The sequence below is a fragment of the Colletotrichum abscissum genome (assembly GCF_030869225.1).
Source record: "Colletotrichum abscissum strain IMI 504890 chromosome Unknown Scaffold_15.1, whole genome shotgun sequence".
NCBI lineage: Eukaryota > Fungi > Ascomycota > Sordariomycetes > Glomerellales > Glomerellaceae > Colletotrichum > Colletotrichum abscissum.
Window position 1 is genome coordinate 206350 of NW_026850043.1, and position 14590 is coordinate 220939.

General features: G+C 55.4%; 5 protein-coding genes across 5 annotated transcripts; 2 read left to right on the forward strand and 3 right to left on the reverse strand.

Moving 5' to 3' along the window:
• Positions 1-1566: 1566 nt before the first annotated feature.
• Positions 1567-1737, reverse strand: CABS01_07029 (uncharacterized protein; the record flags this gene model as incomplete). Its single annotated transcript, XM_060540393.1, has 1 exon — positions 1567-1737. One exon carries the CDS (start codon positions 1735-1737, stop codon positions 1567-1569), a length of 171 nt encoding a protein of 56 aa, XP_060403278.1.
• Positions 1738-2228: 491 nt separating this feature from the next.
• On the forward strand, positions 2229-4857 carry CABS01_07030 (uncharacterized protein; the record flags this gene model as incomplete). The annotated part of the gene is made up of 3 exons (XM_060540394.1): positions 2229-2604; positions 2672-2887; positions 2957-4857. 3 exons carry the CDS (start codon positions 2229-2231, stop codon positions 4855-4857), a joined length of 2493 nt encoding a protein of 830 aa, XP_060403279.1.
• A 2028-nt stretch (positions 4858-6885) lies between these two features.
• CABS01_07031 (uncharacterized protein) lies at positions 6886-8850 on the forward strand (the record flags this gene model as incomplete). The annotated part of the gene is made up of 4 exons (XM_060540395.1): positions 6886-7352; positions 7426-7888; positions 7940-8076; positions 8127-8850. The coding sequence occupies 4 exons, from the start codon at positions 6886-6888 to the stop codon at positions 8848-8850; spliced, it is 1791 nt and encodes a 596-aa protein (XP_060403280.1).
• Positions 8851-8996: 146 nt separating this feature from the next.
• CABS01_07032 (uncharacterized protein) lies at positions 8997-11178 on the reverse strand (the record flags this gene model as incomplete). Its single annotated transcript, XM_060540396.1, has 3 exons — positions 8997-9154; positions 9586-10557; positions 10770-11178. 3 exons carry the CDS (start codon positions 11176-11178, stop codon positions 8997-8999), a joined length of 1539 nt encoding a protein of 512 aa, XP_060403281.1.
• Positions 11179-12747: 1569 nt separating this feature from the next.
• On the reverse strand, positions 12748-13785 carry CABS01_07033 (uncharacterized protein; the record flags this gene model as incomplete). Its single annotated transcript, XM_060540397.1, has 2 exons — positions 12748-13373; positions 13431-13785. 2 exons carry the CDS (start codon positions 13783-13785, stop codon positions 12748-12750), a joined length of 981 nt encoding a protein of 326 aa, XP_060403282.1.
• Between the last annotated feature and the right edge of the window lie 805 nt (positions 13786-14590).

Below are 14590 nucleotides of genomic sequence, written 5' to 3' on the forward strand. Positions count from 1 at the left end.
CTCGGACAAAGCAGTCGGTGGTCTGACGTCGTTAGGGAAGCATTGATGACATAATCTATAGTTGTACTCCGTACCTTGATCACCTTAAGGTAGACGAAGTGCGCCCGGAGATGAGGTAGCTTCAACGGTAGTGCACCGGCGGACCTGGTGGCTTGGGATTCAGGAGCCTATTTCCGTGGCCACCACGGGCCTGAACGCAAAGGAAGCTCGGTCGGTCGGCTGATTAGAGCCTCAGAGGTGCATCCGCTAGGGATGGCGTTGAATCTTTTGTCAGATTGTGGTGTGACTTGCAGCGCACCAACTGTCAAAGACCCGGAGCTAAAGGAAAAGTGATGATGGTGGTTTGTTTGTCAGGGCATAGGCATGAGAGAAGAGGATGCAAACAAAACAACAAACAGATCTTGCCATGTCAATGATTCCTTTAAGGGACGGCTTCCTGCATCCCTTGGTCCCTTTGCTAGGTAGATACGAATTACAACAAGACCTATTCCCTTGTACATTGTCTACGCATTATCAGGAGAAAGGGGATGGGTAATGTAGGCTCATCTCTTGATTCTTTGACTCGGGCAATCAACGGTTCCTCCGGATAGGGACCAAGATGAATTGGCCCGAGGTGAGCTTCCCCTTCACCTTCTGAGGTGACTATGTACGCAGTACGCAGTACCAAGGTACCTTAAGGTGAGGAACCTTCCAATCGGTCGGTACGTGCCTTTATAGTGGGCCGTGGCTATAGCTCTCCAGAGCCAGACGATCTTGGGCCAATTAGATCGAAGTTGGAAGCTCCAAGTTCGGAGTACGTACCGGGAAGATTGAACCGCTTTTTATTTTTTTTCCTCCCGGTCTTCCCTCAGGCTCCTGCGGGGGTAAAATTTTGTGACGCAGCCCCGGTTTTTGTCATCATCGGATTTTTTTATTTTTATTTTTCGGTCTCTTTTTTTTTTTTTTTTTTCTTGCCTGACCCATGCACCGGCCCATGATCTGTGAGTGAGTGAGTGAGTGCTCCCTGAACCAGCTTCGATATCTCGCCGGGTAGGAGCAGGAAGCACCAACTCCAGCTGCAGTTCTTTCCTTGGCCTGGGTGGATGCCTATCTGCGTACAGGAAGGAAGGTACAGATACTTGATGCCTCAGTGACTTCCATTTACGTGACCAACGTCCCAAGACCTTAAAATAAAAACAGAAACGGTCAAGCCAGGCAGGGACGGAAGCTTCCTCTTGCTCTTGCTCTTGCTCGCACCTTCCTTCTTCCCGTCTTATTAATCGCTGGCTCTTGGACGTTTATTTTCCACCTCCACCTCCACCAACAACACCCAAGTGCCTTAACCTGTGACCCAACATTCAAACACCCCGTCATCCAAAGGGCCAAGAACGTCAAGACCCAAACGGCCCGTCTTCTTGTCTTCTGCTTCTTCTTCTGCTTCTTCTCCTTCTGCTGCTTCTTCTTCTTCCTCTTTCTACCCCTTGATCCTTTGCTCCTCCACTTTCTTCTGCTTGACATCCCATTGTCACGCCTCTTTCACCACGCTTGGGAGACCCTCCACTCCACTCCCTCACGTCTCCCCTCTCCTCATCTGTTTGTACGGATACCTTGACCTTGCCTTACCTCATCACGCAGCAGAACCGCCTGAAGCTGCTCGCTGATCTGTTCTGTCGTGCCTCGCTTTGGCATAACTCCCTCCCACTTCTCTTCTTTTCCCTCATTGCATCTCGCTATTTTGCTTCTTGCTTCCTCCTGCATTCGCCGTCTGGAGACATTGGTGGCACGCATCAGCACCCGCATATCCCCTCTATCATGCGCAGCCCACACAAAAAGAGTCACTAGCTCTGCTTGACAGTTACCTTGCCCCCCCCCTTCCCCCTTCCAAGGCCACACCACAACACAACTTACAATTTGCGACTGTTCCATCCAGCTCGACCGCCTTTCTTTCTCCCTCAGAGATATCCACTTTCTCGTCGGAGTAGTGTAGTCTACTCTGCGGAGAGACCGCCCTGAGTCTGAGCCTTCCAAGTATTGCCGCTATCGCCGAACCGACAACAGCTGCTACCGCCTACCGCCAACAACCCCCGGCTCCTACTCCTCGTGTGGCCCCGGCACACACAGCAGCCCATCCACTTTCAATCTTGGGGCCCGGTCCGCCAAGTCAAAGACCGCTTCTCCTTGCGCTGCGAGCTCAACAGCACCCTTCCAACATCACCACCACACAACCCTCCCGCCTAGCCTCGCCCACCATGGCTCCCAACGGCAATCCGAAGGCGAGGAACGGTGCCGGTGTCGCCCATGGAAGGCCCAACGCTGCAAGGCGTGTGGTTCCCGTCATTCCCCTCCCCATGGACCGTCGCGTCAAGGCCAATGCTGCTGCAAAGCAGGCCGCCGCTGCTGCCCAAGCCGCCACTATTGCGACCATTCCTCGACCCGCCATCACGAACGGCTCTTCCTTGAAAATTCAGCACGACGTCGACTCCGCCCCCAGCACGCCCAAGACCATCGATATCGAGATTGCCACACACGAAAACGACAAGGGACAGCCCGTTGCTGCTACCAATGGTGCTGAGGAGACGCCTTCGCCTGCCGACCCGGAAGTCGATGACACAAAGGATCGCGAAGGTATGCAGGAATTTTTTGCCAGGTTTCAACGCATTCGGAGAACATCTCACTCACTCTTCTCTACTAGCTACCGATTCCCAGGAGTCTTCTGCCGCCATCCCGACCCCGTCCACGACCGAAGAGTCCGAATCGACCGACAAGACCGCCGACCAAGACCTCCCCCGCTCTGCTGAAGAGCCTGTTCGAGGTATGCCCGCTCTTGGCACTTGCAACTCTGGTCGCCACTACTCACACACCGCAGGTAATAATCACGTCGCCTCTCCGCCCGCGGTGGCCCAATTTGGTAAGAAGGGTAGGGACCTTCAATCTCGCGATATCCTCACGCCGCGAAGGTCTAATCACCATGCTACAGACAATACGCACCAGCAGCATCCGTCGACATTCCGACCCCCTCCCGTCATCCCTCCGACGCGTTACAACATGCCGCCTAATCCTCACAATGGCTCGCGCCCTTCTCCCGTCGTCATTAACGGTACCTCTCACCGGGGCCCCCGATCAGTTCACAACGGTCCTCCACACATGCATGGCCCGCGTCCCAGCAATGGGAGCCTTCAGTTTGGAGGTTTCGCGTCCAACTCGTCTTCTCCGGCGCCCCCTCACTCTGGAGGCTTCATGCCCCCTCCTGGCATGCCTCTCCCCGACGGACGATCCTTCAGCGGTGCTGCCAACGGTTTTCACCGCCAGATGCCCTACGGTACGGAATTTGTTCCCGGCACCGGTGTAGATGGATTCGGCCGACCTGTTCCAGGCTATGGAGGCATGGAGCAGTACCCTCCTCATCTCAACGGTGGCTACGGACCTTCGACTCCTCATAGTTTCCAGGGGTCGCACTCTTCGGCCCATGCGGATGATACTGGTGCCTACAACCACTACCCCGCGCCAGGCGTCCCCAACGGTACGACACATGTCGATGACGGTCGCCCTCACCCTCCTGCGGCTGGAGCTTTTGGTGCACCGCCCCAGCGAATGATGCCTGGGCCTATTCCGCCCCCGCATATGATGCATCCCGGCCACGAGCACCAGGGACTGGACGACATGGCCGCCTATCTGCGATCGCAGTTTAGAGACCCTGCCTTTGCCGACTGCACCCTGGAGCTTCGCTATCTCGACGACCGCGCTCCTCCCGTTCGCCTACCAGGTCACCGCCTGGTTCTTGCCAGAAGCCAAGCCGTTCGCAATGTTCTAGAGGCTGATAACGTCGAATCCAGCTCGCCCGGCGCTAACCGCACCATTCTTCTGCAGTCCGATGATAAGTACCTCCGATCTGATGCCTTCTGGATGGCCGTGCAGCACCTGTACGCCTTTCCGCTATTGGACATGCCTGAGCCAGCCTCGAATGGCAATTTCACCATGGCTGGCAACGCCGATGACCGCTTCGACTTTGCCCTTGGCTATGCTGCCGCCGGTCATATCCTGGCGTGGCAGCCTATTGTTTTCCGTGGCCTGGAGATAGCGTCTCATTCCCTTAGCTGGTCGACGATTGAGCGCGCTCTTGGCTTCGCCCTCGGCGATTTGCCTAGTCGCGCTTCAGCTGACAGACACAGCCAGTTCATTTATGGCGAACCTGTTCACGTTTTGATGAACGGCATCATCTCATTCATCATCAACAACTTCCCACCCGATTTCACCCTGGACACGTCTGTCGCCGATCCTGAGCGCTTTGCCCGACTTCCTATTGCTTCCACATCGATACCACCCCGCGAAGGAACACCCACGATTGCTCGCGGAACGGCGGGCCAAGATCGTCGCCCTCGCCCCATGCACATCCAGTTCGGTGACCTCGCTTTGGGCCCTGACAACACATCAAACGGCTCGGATTCGACCTCACAATCCTCTCAGCACAATAGCATCCGGTCGACGCTCTCAGCCATTCTTATCAACCTCCCGTTTGCGTACTTGAAGCCAGCCCTCGAGTCCAGTGGCTATGGTAATGTCAATGGATGGGCGAACGTCGAGGCTCGGCATCACATCATGCGGGCCGTCGTTTCTGAGCGGGAGAATAGACGGTCGAGAGTGATTGAGGCGGTCAGATCTGGAGCGGTTCCGCATGCCGAGTCCATCTTGTATAGCCTGCAGAGTGCCGATCCTCGTCAGAATGAGGAGTGGCATGCCCTTGGCTGGCGCGAGGATGTGGTCTCGTACGTTAACGGCGACGCGCCGTCTCTCGGCCGGCAGTGGGTTCCGTTGATGGCGCCGCAGCAGCAAAACGGCACCGGACATGTGGAGGTTACCAGCCGAGCGGCCTACCCTTGAGATGGTGCAATCTCGCAGCTGGGATTATGATGTTACGACACGGGAACTAAAAACACCAACAAGCAGTGGATGACCCGCAATGGACTGCAATCGCATTTGCATGATGGAGTACAAAAAGCGGCAGCAATTCCTTTTTTTAGGTTCAGGGCGAAGGTTTCGGCATTGCATATGGTGTTGGCAGTTTTCACTTTTTTGTCTTTTTCGGCAATGGAGCCAGAACATAAAAGCTTTGGGAAGCGCGCGGGCGGTCTCGCTCAGCGCCTTGTTTTTGCTGGTAATGGGCGTTTACTGCGCCAGTTTCCTTTGTATGCGCATGCAAACAATCTGACGAGGACTGGCCTTGGTGGAGGCTCATCCCTTTCTGATGCTGGTCGATTCCTTAGGGGATGGCTTGACAGAAAGGGAAGGGCGTTTGGATGAGGATAGACGAAGGAATTCTGGAAAGATTCTTGAGCTACCCTAATTCAGGCAGGAAGGATATCCTCAATCTACCGAGCCAGCCACGAATGACGATGGCATATGACGATATGAGGGGAACCAAAAAAATATGGCGAGGGAGGGACAAAAGTTCAGGCCAGGATATGGCTGCCGGCTGTGGGGATGAAGGATACCCAGGTTGAGTGAGATGAGAACGGCTACTCTGGTTTTGCCGAGGAAGTAAAAGGCAGGGAGGAGGAGAATGGCAGGGCATGAGACGTGTGTTTTTAGCAAGGGAATGAATGGCTCGCGAGGCCGTAAGTGCGTGCATTGCGAAAATGGTAGTCATTGAAGATTGACAAAGACGAAGTATAATGTGATGATGAGGGACTCACTATGAGACTCAGTGAGCCTCTCGCTGTGAGATGTGAGTGAGATGGAGGTGAGGGAAACGGTCATGTCCACCTCAGGTGCCTCGGCTAACGTATCTTGAGATGCCTACCCACCTTATGAGCTGTGAGATGGGGTATGACCACAAAGGCGACACAAGACTAGACTTGTTTGGCCAATGCAACGCCAGCAGCAATAGTCAACACGAAAAAAGTCAACAAGATGAAAAAGACGAAAAACCAAGACGCGACTTGTGCTACGTTTGTGAGAGTGGATGATGTGATGCATGAAGTAGTCATTAAACTCGGGGTGTCTGCAAGTGACGAGTGTGGGGGAGTCCCCTGCTGCGGGGGGGGACGCCGTGGACGCCTAGGGAATTAGTTGGGTTGCATGGGCCTATGGGAGGCACCCGTTTCCGTTTGTTTCTGCCCCTACGGATACTGGACCCCGGAAAGGTAAGGAACTATTCACTGTACTGTAGGGATTGAGGTGGGATAGTTCCAGGTTGGGCCTGAGAGCCGAGGCATGTGCTTTTGGAGCTTTCGGCCGCCCAAGGAAATGTTTCCCGTGACACTCTCTGACGGTTCCCCCCCGGACGGAACCTTGGGTGTTTGGCTCGAGGGGTTCCAGGTTGCTCCGTCCAGTCCAGTCCGTTCCGTACCGTTCACAATCCTTCCTCCCACCATAACCACGCGCAGCAGCAACCATTTGGGACTTGCTTTTTCCCATTGCTGTTGCTTTTTGCCTTTCTGCGCTCTACACCATTTTAACTTCTTGCTTCTTCTTTCTCGCCTCACCTTCAACAGCTGCTGTTCTAACTTAATTGCGTCTTTCCACGACTCGCGCGCGTAACCCTTCCCCTTTACCTCTGATACCACGACTACCTTACAGTACGTTCGTCATTGAAGCCATCACCGTGCACACGCACTTGGGCGATTGGCAGTCTGCCCAAGGTCTCGGCTTTGGCACGTGCTAACCAAGAGCTACTCCAGTTCGGACCAAGCACATTTTCCAACCACCAACCACCGAGGAACACACATCACCCATCACACATAAACATAAGCAAGCACGCACTATTCGTACGACCACGATACTAGAACGACTACACCCTCTCCAAGGCCTCGATTCAAGTAACCGACACAAGTCTCTGCTGGCGTCGCTCACCTCTCCCTTCAGGCGCCTCATCGCAGCCACTCACCACCACCATCCCATCTCGCGATAATGGCCTCTGCCGCGACCTCGTCGTCGCGGCCAGGCCCGACAGCAGCCTCCCGTCCCTCGCAAACATCGAGCCCCAGGCCCTCCGCAGGCGGCCCTTCCTCTCGGCCGCCGCCCTCGCGCAATAGCATTACCGATCCTATTCTCCGAAACACCCTGCGATACACAATCTCCGCCAAGGAGTATGCCACCCTACATAAGTACGTCTTGTCGCGCTCGCGGCTGCTGAAGAGGGCTGCGCCGAGCGTCACCGCTGTCGAGCGCATCGTCGATGGTGACAAGGCCGCTGTCACAAGGCAAGGAAATGCTGCTCCCGCTGCTCCCGCTGGTGCTGGGGCTGGTGCTGGGAGAGCTGTTGACGATTACAATGCCCGCGCCGTGCGGCATTCGCTTCGCGTATTCTTGGGGACAGCCATGGCGTTGAAGGGTTGGGCTCTCATTTCTACCAAATTCCTGGGCGGAAAGCCAGAGTAAGTTGCCACTCCGATCAATCAAACAGGCGAGAAAGACGGTATGCTGACGATGCGCCTTGCACACTTCCAGTCCTAATGCCAAAAAGCAACCCCTCCACAAGTCACCAACCCTCCGACTCTCCCTCTCGCTTTCAGCTATCCTCCTTCTCTACCGCATCCTCTTCCGTTTCCTCAACCGCCTACGAGCGCACCTACTCGACCCATCAGCGGCGCCCTTCCGCCAGCGCAACCCGCGCACAACTGCGACCTTGACGTCCCCCTTCGCTCCGGCCATTGGCGCGTCTCTCGCTGGCGCATTCCTCGGCGTGTACCCCGCCCAGCAGTTGCGCGTCACCATTGCCATTTACACCTTGTTCAGAGCCCTCGAATTCGGCTGGAATCTGTGTGAAGAGGAGGGCATGATTTGGGGCTTCAAGAACGGTGGAAAGGTCAAGAGGGAGAGACCCTGGTGGTGGGGCAGCTGGCTCATCCAGCCCTTTGCCTTTGGACAACTGCTTCATGCTGTAGTCTTTGACCGGGATTGCTTCCCTGAGGTAAGGAATGCTGATGATCTTTGTAGTTGGGAAATGCTGACCCCTGACCAGTCATACGGAAACTTCATTTTCAAAAATTCAACAGCGTACATTCACCCCAGGCCAAACGACTACCCATCTCATCTCAAGTGGCCCAAGGCCATGGAGATTGTCGACAACCTTGCCCAGATGGCAAAGCTGAACTGGCCGTGAGTCTCCCTGAATCTTTCCATAAAACCGCCTTTTCTAACAACAGCAGACCCTTTGTATCACCAACTCTGTTCCCGAACAAGGAAACACTGCCACCAACGCTCAGCGCCGTTGCGCCTCTCACTTCATCAGCGCATCCCATCATCACTTCGCTATCATGCGCTACTCTTCATCCGTCCGACCCATCTTGCCTTCGGACGTACCTCAACTTCTGGCTCGGTTCTTTCCCCGGCCTCACCAAATTCTTCCTGGTCATTTACTCCGTCATGACCTTTGTTCCGCGGTTCCGCTCGCTGTATAACGCTCCCGTCACGACATTGCAGCGCGTTATTGCCAAGTCGTTGCGGATGAGCACCTTCTTGACCGGTGCCATCTCCACTGCCTGGGCCAGCATTTGCTTCTTCCAACAGTGGTTCCCTCGCACATTCCTGCCAACTCAGAGGTTCTTCTTTGGAGGCTTCCTCGCCGGTCTGTGGGCGTGGGTGGAGCGCAAGAGCGGACGTGGTGTCTTCTTGTACTCAGCCCGCGTGAGCGTCGACTCTCTGTGGAAGGTCGGCGTCAAGAGAAGGTGGTGGAAGGCCATGAAGGGCGGAGACGTGTGGGTCTTTGTCATGGCGCTGATGCTGACCGGTGTTGTCTACGAAAGAGACGCGAGGGCTGTCAAGGAGGGCAGCTGGAGAAAGGGCATCAGCTGGGTCCGGGGCGAGGGCTTCAAGGACTGGAGCATCGAAGAGGAGTCTGAGGACGAGACCCTGTTGGAGAAGACCGACTAGAGTGCGGTGAGCGATTTTGCCCTGCCGTCGACGCCGCCTACGCCTTCTGGCTCGCCAGAGCATTTGGCCACGAAGTATCGAACAACCCTTCAGATGTGGGTGGAGGGGATGACGCGTGATTTTGAGTCGGACATCAAGCCTCCGATCTATTCTTCGCCTTCGACGGTCTCGAGGAGCGAACTAAGTATAATCGAGGAGGAAATCGACGATGAAGACTTGCCTTCCAGCTGGGGCGCGCCCTTATCATGGTCACCACTCATGAAAGCGAGTATGAATGAGAGCACAGTGCTTTTGTAAATGAACCCTGTACGCTTCAGTGTGGCTTTAGTCATGAGTCCATGGCGAGCTTGTTATCCTTGGCATTCATATTATATCAATGCCGACGTGCCCATGCTTAATGGCTGTTTTAAAATACCTCCCTAGTAATGCAAACTTTGTAATCGTTTACATATGCTTATTATCGTACGAGTACACTCTCTTGCCCTCATTTCTGTGTGTATGAAGTAGATGTGTCCTTGATCAAAATATCTAGTGAAATGCAGCGTCTAATGGGATTCGTCTTAAAGGCTTATTACAATAGCGAATGTTCTGACTAAATGTAGCTGTGGTCTATACCCATTTACGAGCCCATTCTATCGCATTGCCGCTGGCCATGTAGGAACGACTGACGAAACCATAACACCTGTCATTTTTGACAGCTCTCGAAACTGCTTTACACCGCAGTGGAGGACACACGCTCATGAACGGAAAACGAGCCGTACTTGCCACCTTTCCCTCTTGAGCTGTCGGACCCTGTAATGACAGTCCCAAGTGCACTCTGCTCCGACATGGGCACATAATCGCCAAAAAGCTCGTCCATCTGCTCGAGCGTACGGCCCGACGTCTCGGGGTAGAAGAAGTAGTAACACAGCGCCGCGACGACGTTGAAGACGAAGAAGACGTAAAAGAACTTGAACCCCACGGCCGTGAGGGCCTGCGGCGAAAAGGAGACGAGGACGAGGTTGATGGTCCAGTTGGTAAACGTCGTGAGCGCGTTGCCGAGGGCGCGGATCTCGAGGGGGAAGATCTCGGCCGGGTAGACCCAGCTTATGATGCCCAAGGGCGTGAAGAAGAAGCCAAAGACAAAGTTCATGGCGACCATGCTGCGTAGTTGGTCTGCGTTGGAGCGGTCTAGGTACTGGAACTGGACGGCGTTGACGAGGAGGGCGGCGGCTAGGCCTACCGCTGACGCGATGAGTGGTCTTACGCGGCCTATGTGGTCGAGGAGCCAGAGGCCGACGGTGTTGTATATAATCCCCAGCGCGCCATTGATGCCGATGATCATGAGCGAAGTCTGCGTTCCGATGCCTAGGAGTTCGTAGATGCGGGGGCCGAAGTAGTTGATTACATTGATACCCGAGAGCGGGGAGAAGGCCTGGACACCGCAGCCCAGGAGGAGGCGTTTCCGCCAGGAGGGCTTTGTGATGATGGCCTTCCAGAGATTGCCGTTCTCGCGGAGGGCGGACTGGGTGCGGACGGCGTGGCGGATCTCGTTGTATTCCACGTCGACGGCCTTTTCGTCGACGCCGACGCGGAGTTTGTCGAGGCTGCGGCGGGCTTCGGCGTAGCGGCCCTTTTCGACGAGCCAGCGGGGAGATTCTTCGAGGAAGTAGATTCCTGTTGCGATGATGATGCCGGGGATGCATTGGAATGCCAGTGGGAAACGCCCTGGTGTGGTGTGTCAGTCCCATGGTCCTTCGCCGTTCGCCAAACAGGTTCAACACCAGAAAAAAAGCCTTCACGGGAAAGGGAGCTCGTAATGCTGCAGAGGGGAAGTATCAGAGGGGCCTCACATGAAAAGTCATTCGTCACAAAGGAACACCCATAACCCAACCATTGCGCAACCAGGAATCCCCAACTCAGCATCCACTGCAACAGACCCGACAGTTTCCCACGATGCCTCGCCTGCGCGAGTTCCGAGGCGTACATGGGAATCGTAGACGTCAGCACGCCAACGGCCGTCCCGCCGACGAACCGCCCAACAATGAGAGCGACGAGATTCTCCGACCCGGCCTGGAGCGCGGAGCCCATGATGGAGATGAGCGAGCCGAGGAACACGGTGTTGCGGCGGCCGAGCCAGTCGGAGCAAATCATGTTGATAATCGTGCCGAGGATGGCGCCGCCCTGGAAGGAGGATACGATGCCGGCCGCGACGGCGTCGGAGGGGTTGAAGTAGGATTTGAACGTCTGGAGGGCGATTGTGGAGGTGATGATGCCCGAGTCGAAGCCGAAGAGGAAGCCGCCCGTGGCCAGGAACGCGGCTGACCAGATGGTTACATGGCGGCCCATACTAGCTCGAGACTATGGGTAGTGGGTAGTAGTCGTGAATGTGACCACACTGTTTGATTCTTCTTGAGAGAAGAAAGTTGGCGTGTTGTCAGTTGTCTCTGATGTAACCGGTTCCCTGAAATGGGTAGCTTGTATGGACCGGACGGCGTGTAAGTGAATCTGTATCATGCGAAAACGGCTCCAGTTGCCAACGTTGTATCTTGGCAACGGCTTGTTCTGTCTACTCTTCCCCACGAACGGAGAAAACAGAAGAGGTGAAAGCAGAGAAAAGAAGAGAGTAAGACAAAAGAGATCTAGGGCAAGACGTATGGGAATTCGGATGCATTTCTAGAAAGGCCTGTGCGAGAGCTGGGTATGTTCGGAACGCAACCTCCCAGCTACAAGGTAGGTGAATGACGGCGGGAAGTGGCGGGCGGGAGCTTATTGCGTAAGTCGTCCAGTCTTTTGTCTCCCCTTGAGAAGAAAGAAGAGGGAGGTAGGGTAGGCAAGCGAGAGTGAGAAGGAGAGGTGTGAGGTGTGAAACTTTTCGCGATAGGATTTCCCAACATAGTCAACGTTGAACCGACGGCCGTTGAGCTGCGAGATCTCACGCTTCTGTCTGTCTTGCTTCAGTCTTTGCTTCCTTCTACGCACTCTGTAGCAGGACAAGGTTAGAGTTCCCGGTGCCTTTCTCTCTCTCTCTCTGAAAGCACCAGCGGCCGGTATTCCTGCAACCGCACAAACGAAAGACGCGCAACGCAAGTCCGTTTCCTGCACTTCCCGCCCCGGCTCCCCGCCGCTTGAAACCGTCACCAAAACGTAAATCTTGCGATGATTATCATATGCTTTTGTGATACCTGTCTTCGGTCTCCGTCCCGGTCAAACTGTCCATCTCTATTGTGTCCCGATCTTCTTCTCACCTTTATAAACTCACATGTCTTCCCGACTTTCACTCCAAGGTTCTGTTAGCCAGGGTATGGACTCCTTTCCGGCTCAAGATGTTTGGGGCTGAGCCAACCCCAACCGCTTTCCCGTCCGCCCGCCCGCCGCTCCGGGGATGGATGGATTGTCAAATACTTTTCTGGCCGTCGCTGGCATGCCGCACCCTGTCTTGGTACCCCAGCTTGCCCAGTATTCTATCCGTCTCCCCATGTGGTTTTTTCCACACTAAAACATTGTACTAAAACATTGATGTTTCCTTGTCAAAGAGGCTGCTCTTCAGACGCATGGACTCGGGCGAAAGAACGGACGATGACGCACTTGGTTTCCCGGGCTTTTCCTCAATGATGGGGATGGAGGGGGAGGGGGAGCTTCTGCTTCGCTGCCTCGACACAGACCATCATGTCCCGAAATAGGTGAGGAACGCAATACTCGCCGCATTGGTAATCAGAGTTGGAGCATGACTCTTGTCATAGCTTCAAGTTCGGGCAGCTCCATGTTCTACTCGTCAAATCGTTGATTCATGTACTACCTCAAGGTCGGCGGGGTTATATATACAGCCGAACCGGAAAATCCGCCAGATTACCGTCACAGCTACATCCTAGCTCGCGTTTCCCCTGCTCCATTCCCCCCCTCCAGCTCGCAACGTTTCTACGCGCTAGGCTCGGCCCACTCGTAAGTGGAAGCTTGCGGGACGCCAAAGTTGGGCGTGCCGTCCGCGTTGGCGGTGATGGGCTGGACCATGACATAGCGGTTGTCGTCGCACGCGCCGTTGGCATTCGCCGTTGCGTGGAAGGTGATGTACGTCTCCGTCTCGTCGGGGCTGCGGAAGAAGCTGTTGTGGCCCGTACCAAAGTTGCCGTTGGCCGCCGTCAGCTGGCACCCGTTGCTCTTTGTCCAGGCCGAGGGGGAGGACGGGTCGGTGACGCCGTCCCACTCGAGCAGGGCGACGCAGTAATCGGGTGTCCAGCAGTAGTTGGCCGAGTAGGCGATGTACGTTTTGCCGCCAAAGTAGAGACCGTAGAAGCCTTCCTGGACGGGGACCTCGCTCTGCTCCCAGGGCTGGTCGGGCTGGGAGATGATTGTGATGTTGGGCGAGGCGGAGATGTAGTCGTCGTTGAGCTTGCGGACGCAGGCGGACTGGTGCGAGACGCCAGTCATGCAGGAGTAGACAAAGTAGTTGCCCCAGTCGTTGAAGCGGACGACGGTGCCATCGAGGGACCAGTCGTCGGTGACACGGCCTGCGTAGGACCAGTCATCCCAGGGAGAGGCGCCGCCTGAATACGAGTGTAAGCATATGTCCCTTCTGTTGACTTCATGGCATCACAACTTACCCTGCAAGACATGCATCCTCTGGCCATCCAAGTTACCGTCGTTGCCGGCGGTGTAGTAGAGGTACCATCTACCGTCAAAGTAGTGGATTTCGGGAGCCCAGACGCTGCAGCATCGCGTCGGGTTCGAGTCGGAATAGATGACCTTGGGCGTGGCCGTCTTCAAGCCTTCAATGGTGGTGGCACGCGCGAGTTGGAGGTTGGTCCACTCGGTCGAGATGAAGTAGTAGTACCCATCGAACCACGAGATCTGAGGATCACCACCGCCGGGGTTGCGGATGGGGTTGGTATAGGCGGCAGCCGAACCGAAGAGGCTGAAGAGCCCCAGTGAGGCCGAGACGATCTTGGACAAGATCATGGTGTGTTCCGGGTCGGTGGACTTGACTGCAAGATCGTGCCTTGCTTCAGGATACTACATGATGCCTTCCGACGGGAGAGCTTCACGCATCTTTATAGGTCCTCGAGTCGTGACATCGGCGGACACGAGGTCGCAACGAGACTACCGACATCATCAGTTTCCCGAGCGTTCCTGGGGTAGATCCATGCGGGAAGGTATTTCGGTGGCATGGTTGCGGTCCCCGGTGGATGCTGTCAAGACAAGATGCTCAATCGTAACTGGAGCGCTTTCTTCCACATGTTGAAAGCTGCTCGAGTCAAGACGAACAGCCAGGGACGATCCGGCAGCAAATCCAAGGTAAACCCCATCAATCAATCCATCTCGGTGCTCGGTTCGGGAAAGACAACGCTCAAGATGCGGAGAGGCCAAGACTTGCTAACGGGCGAGGGCACCCGATGTCGACGTCGACTACCAGTACCTTGCTTGAGAGAGGTTACACCGGATTGGCGCGCGAGAAAATGAGAGCGACGGGCGGCGGAGATGGCGGGGTAATAAACGAGAGAGCTCGCACTAACTTCTAACAGACGAGCCAAGATTCTTCTCCCTCCCTCTCTCTCCAGACTCTCTCCAGTTTCTCTCACTTTGGCCATGTTGTCCGGGGTTTGGAGCCACCGTTGTCACCTTAATCTGTGGGGTTCGTCCGGTCATTGTCACCGAGGAGGCCTGCGAGAAGCCCCGGCATCTCCCACATTGTCGTTGTTTACCCCGTATTCGCCCAATCTGTCTCCCATGTCAATGAAGCTCGAGTCTCGCGCCGAATCCACTT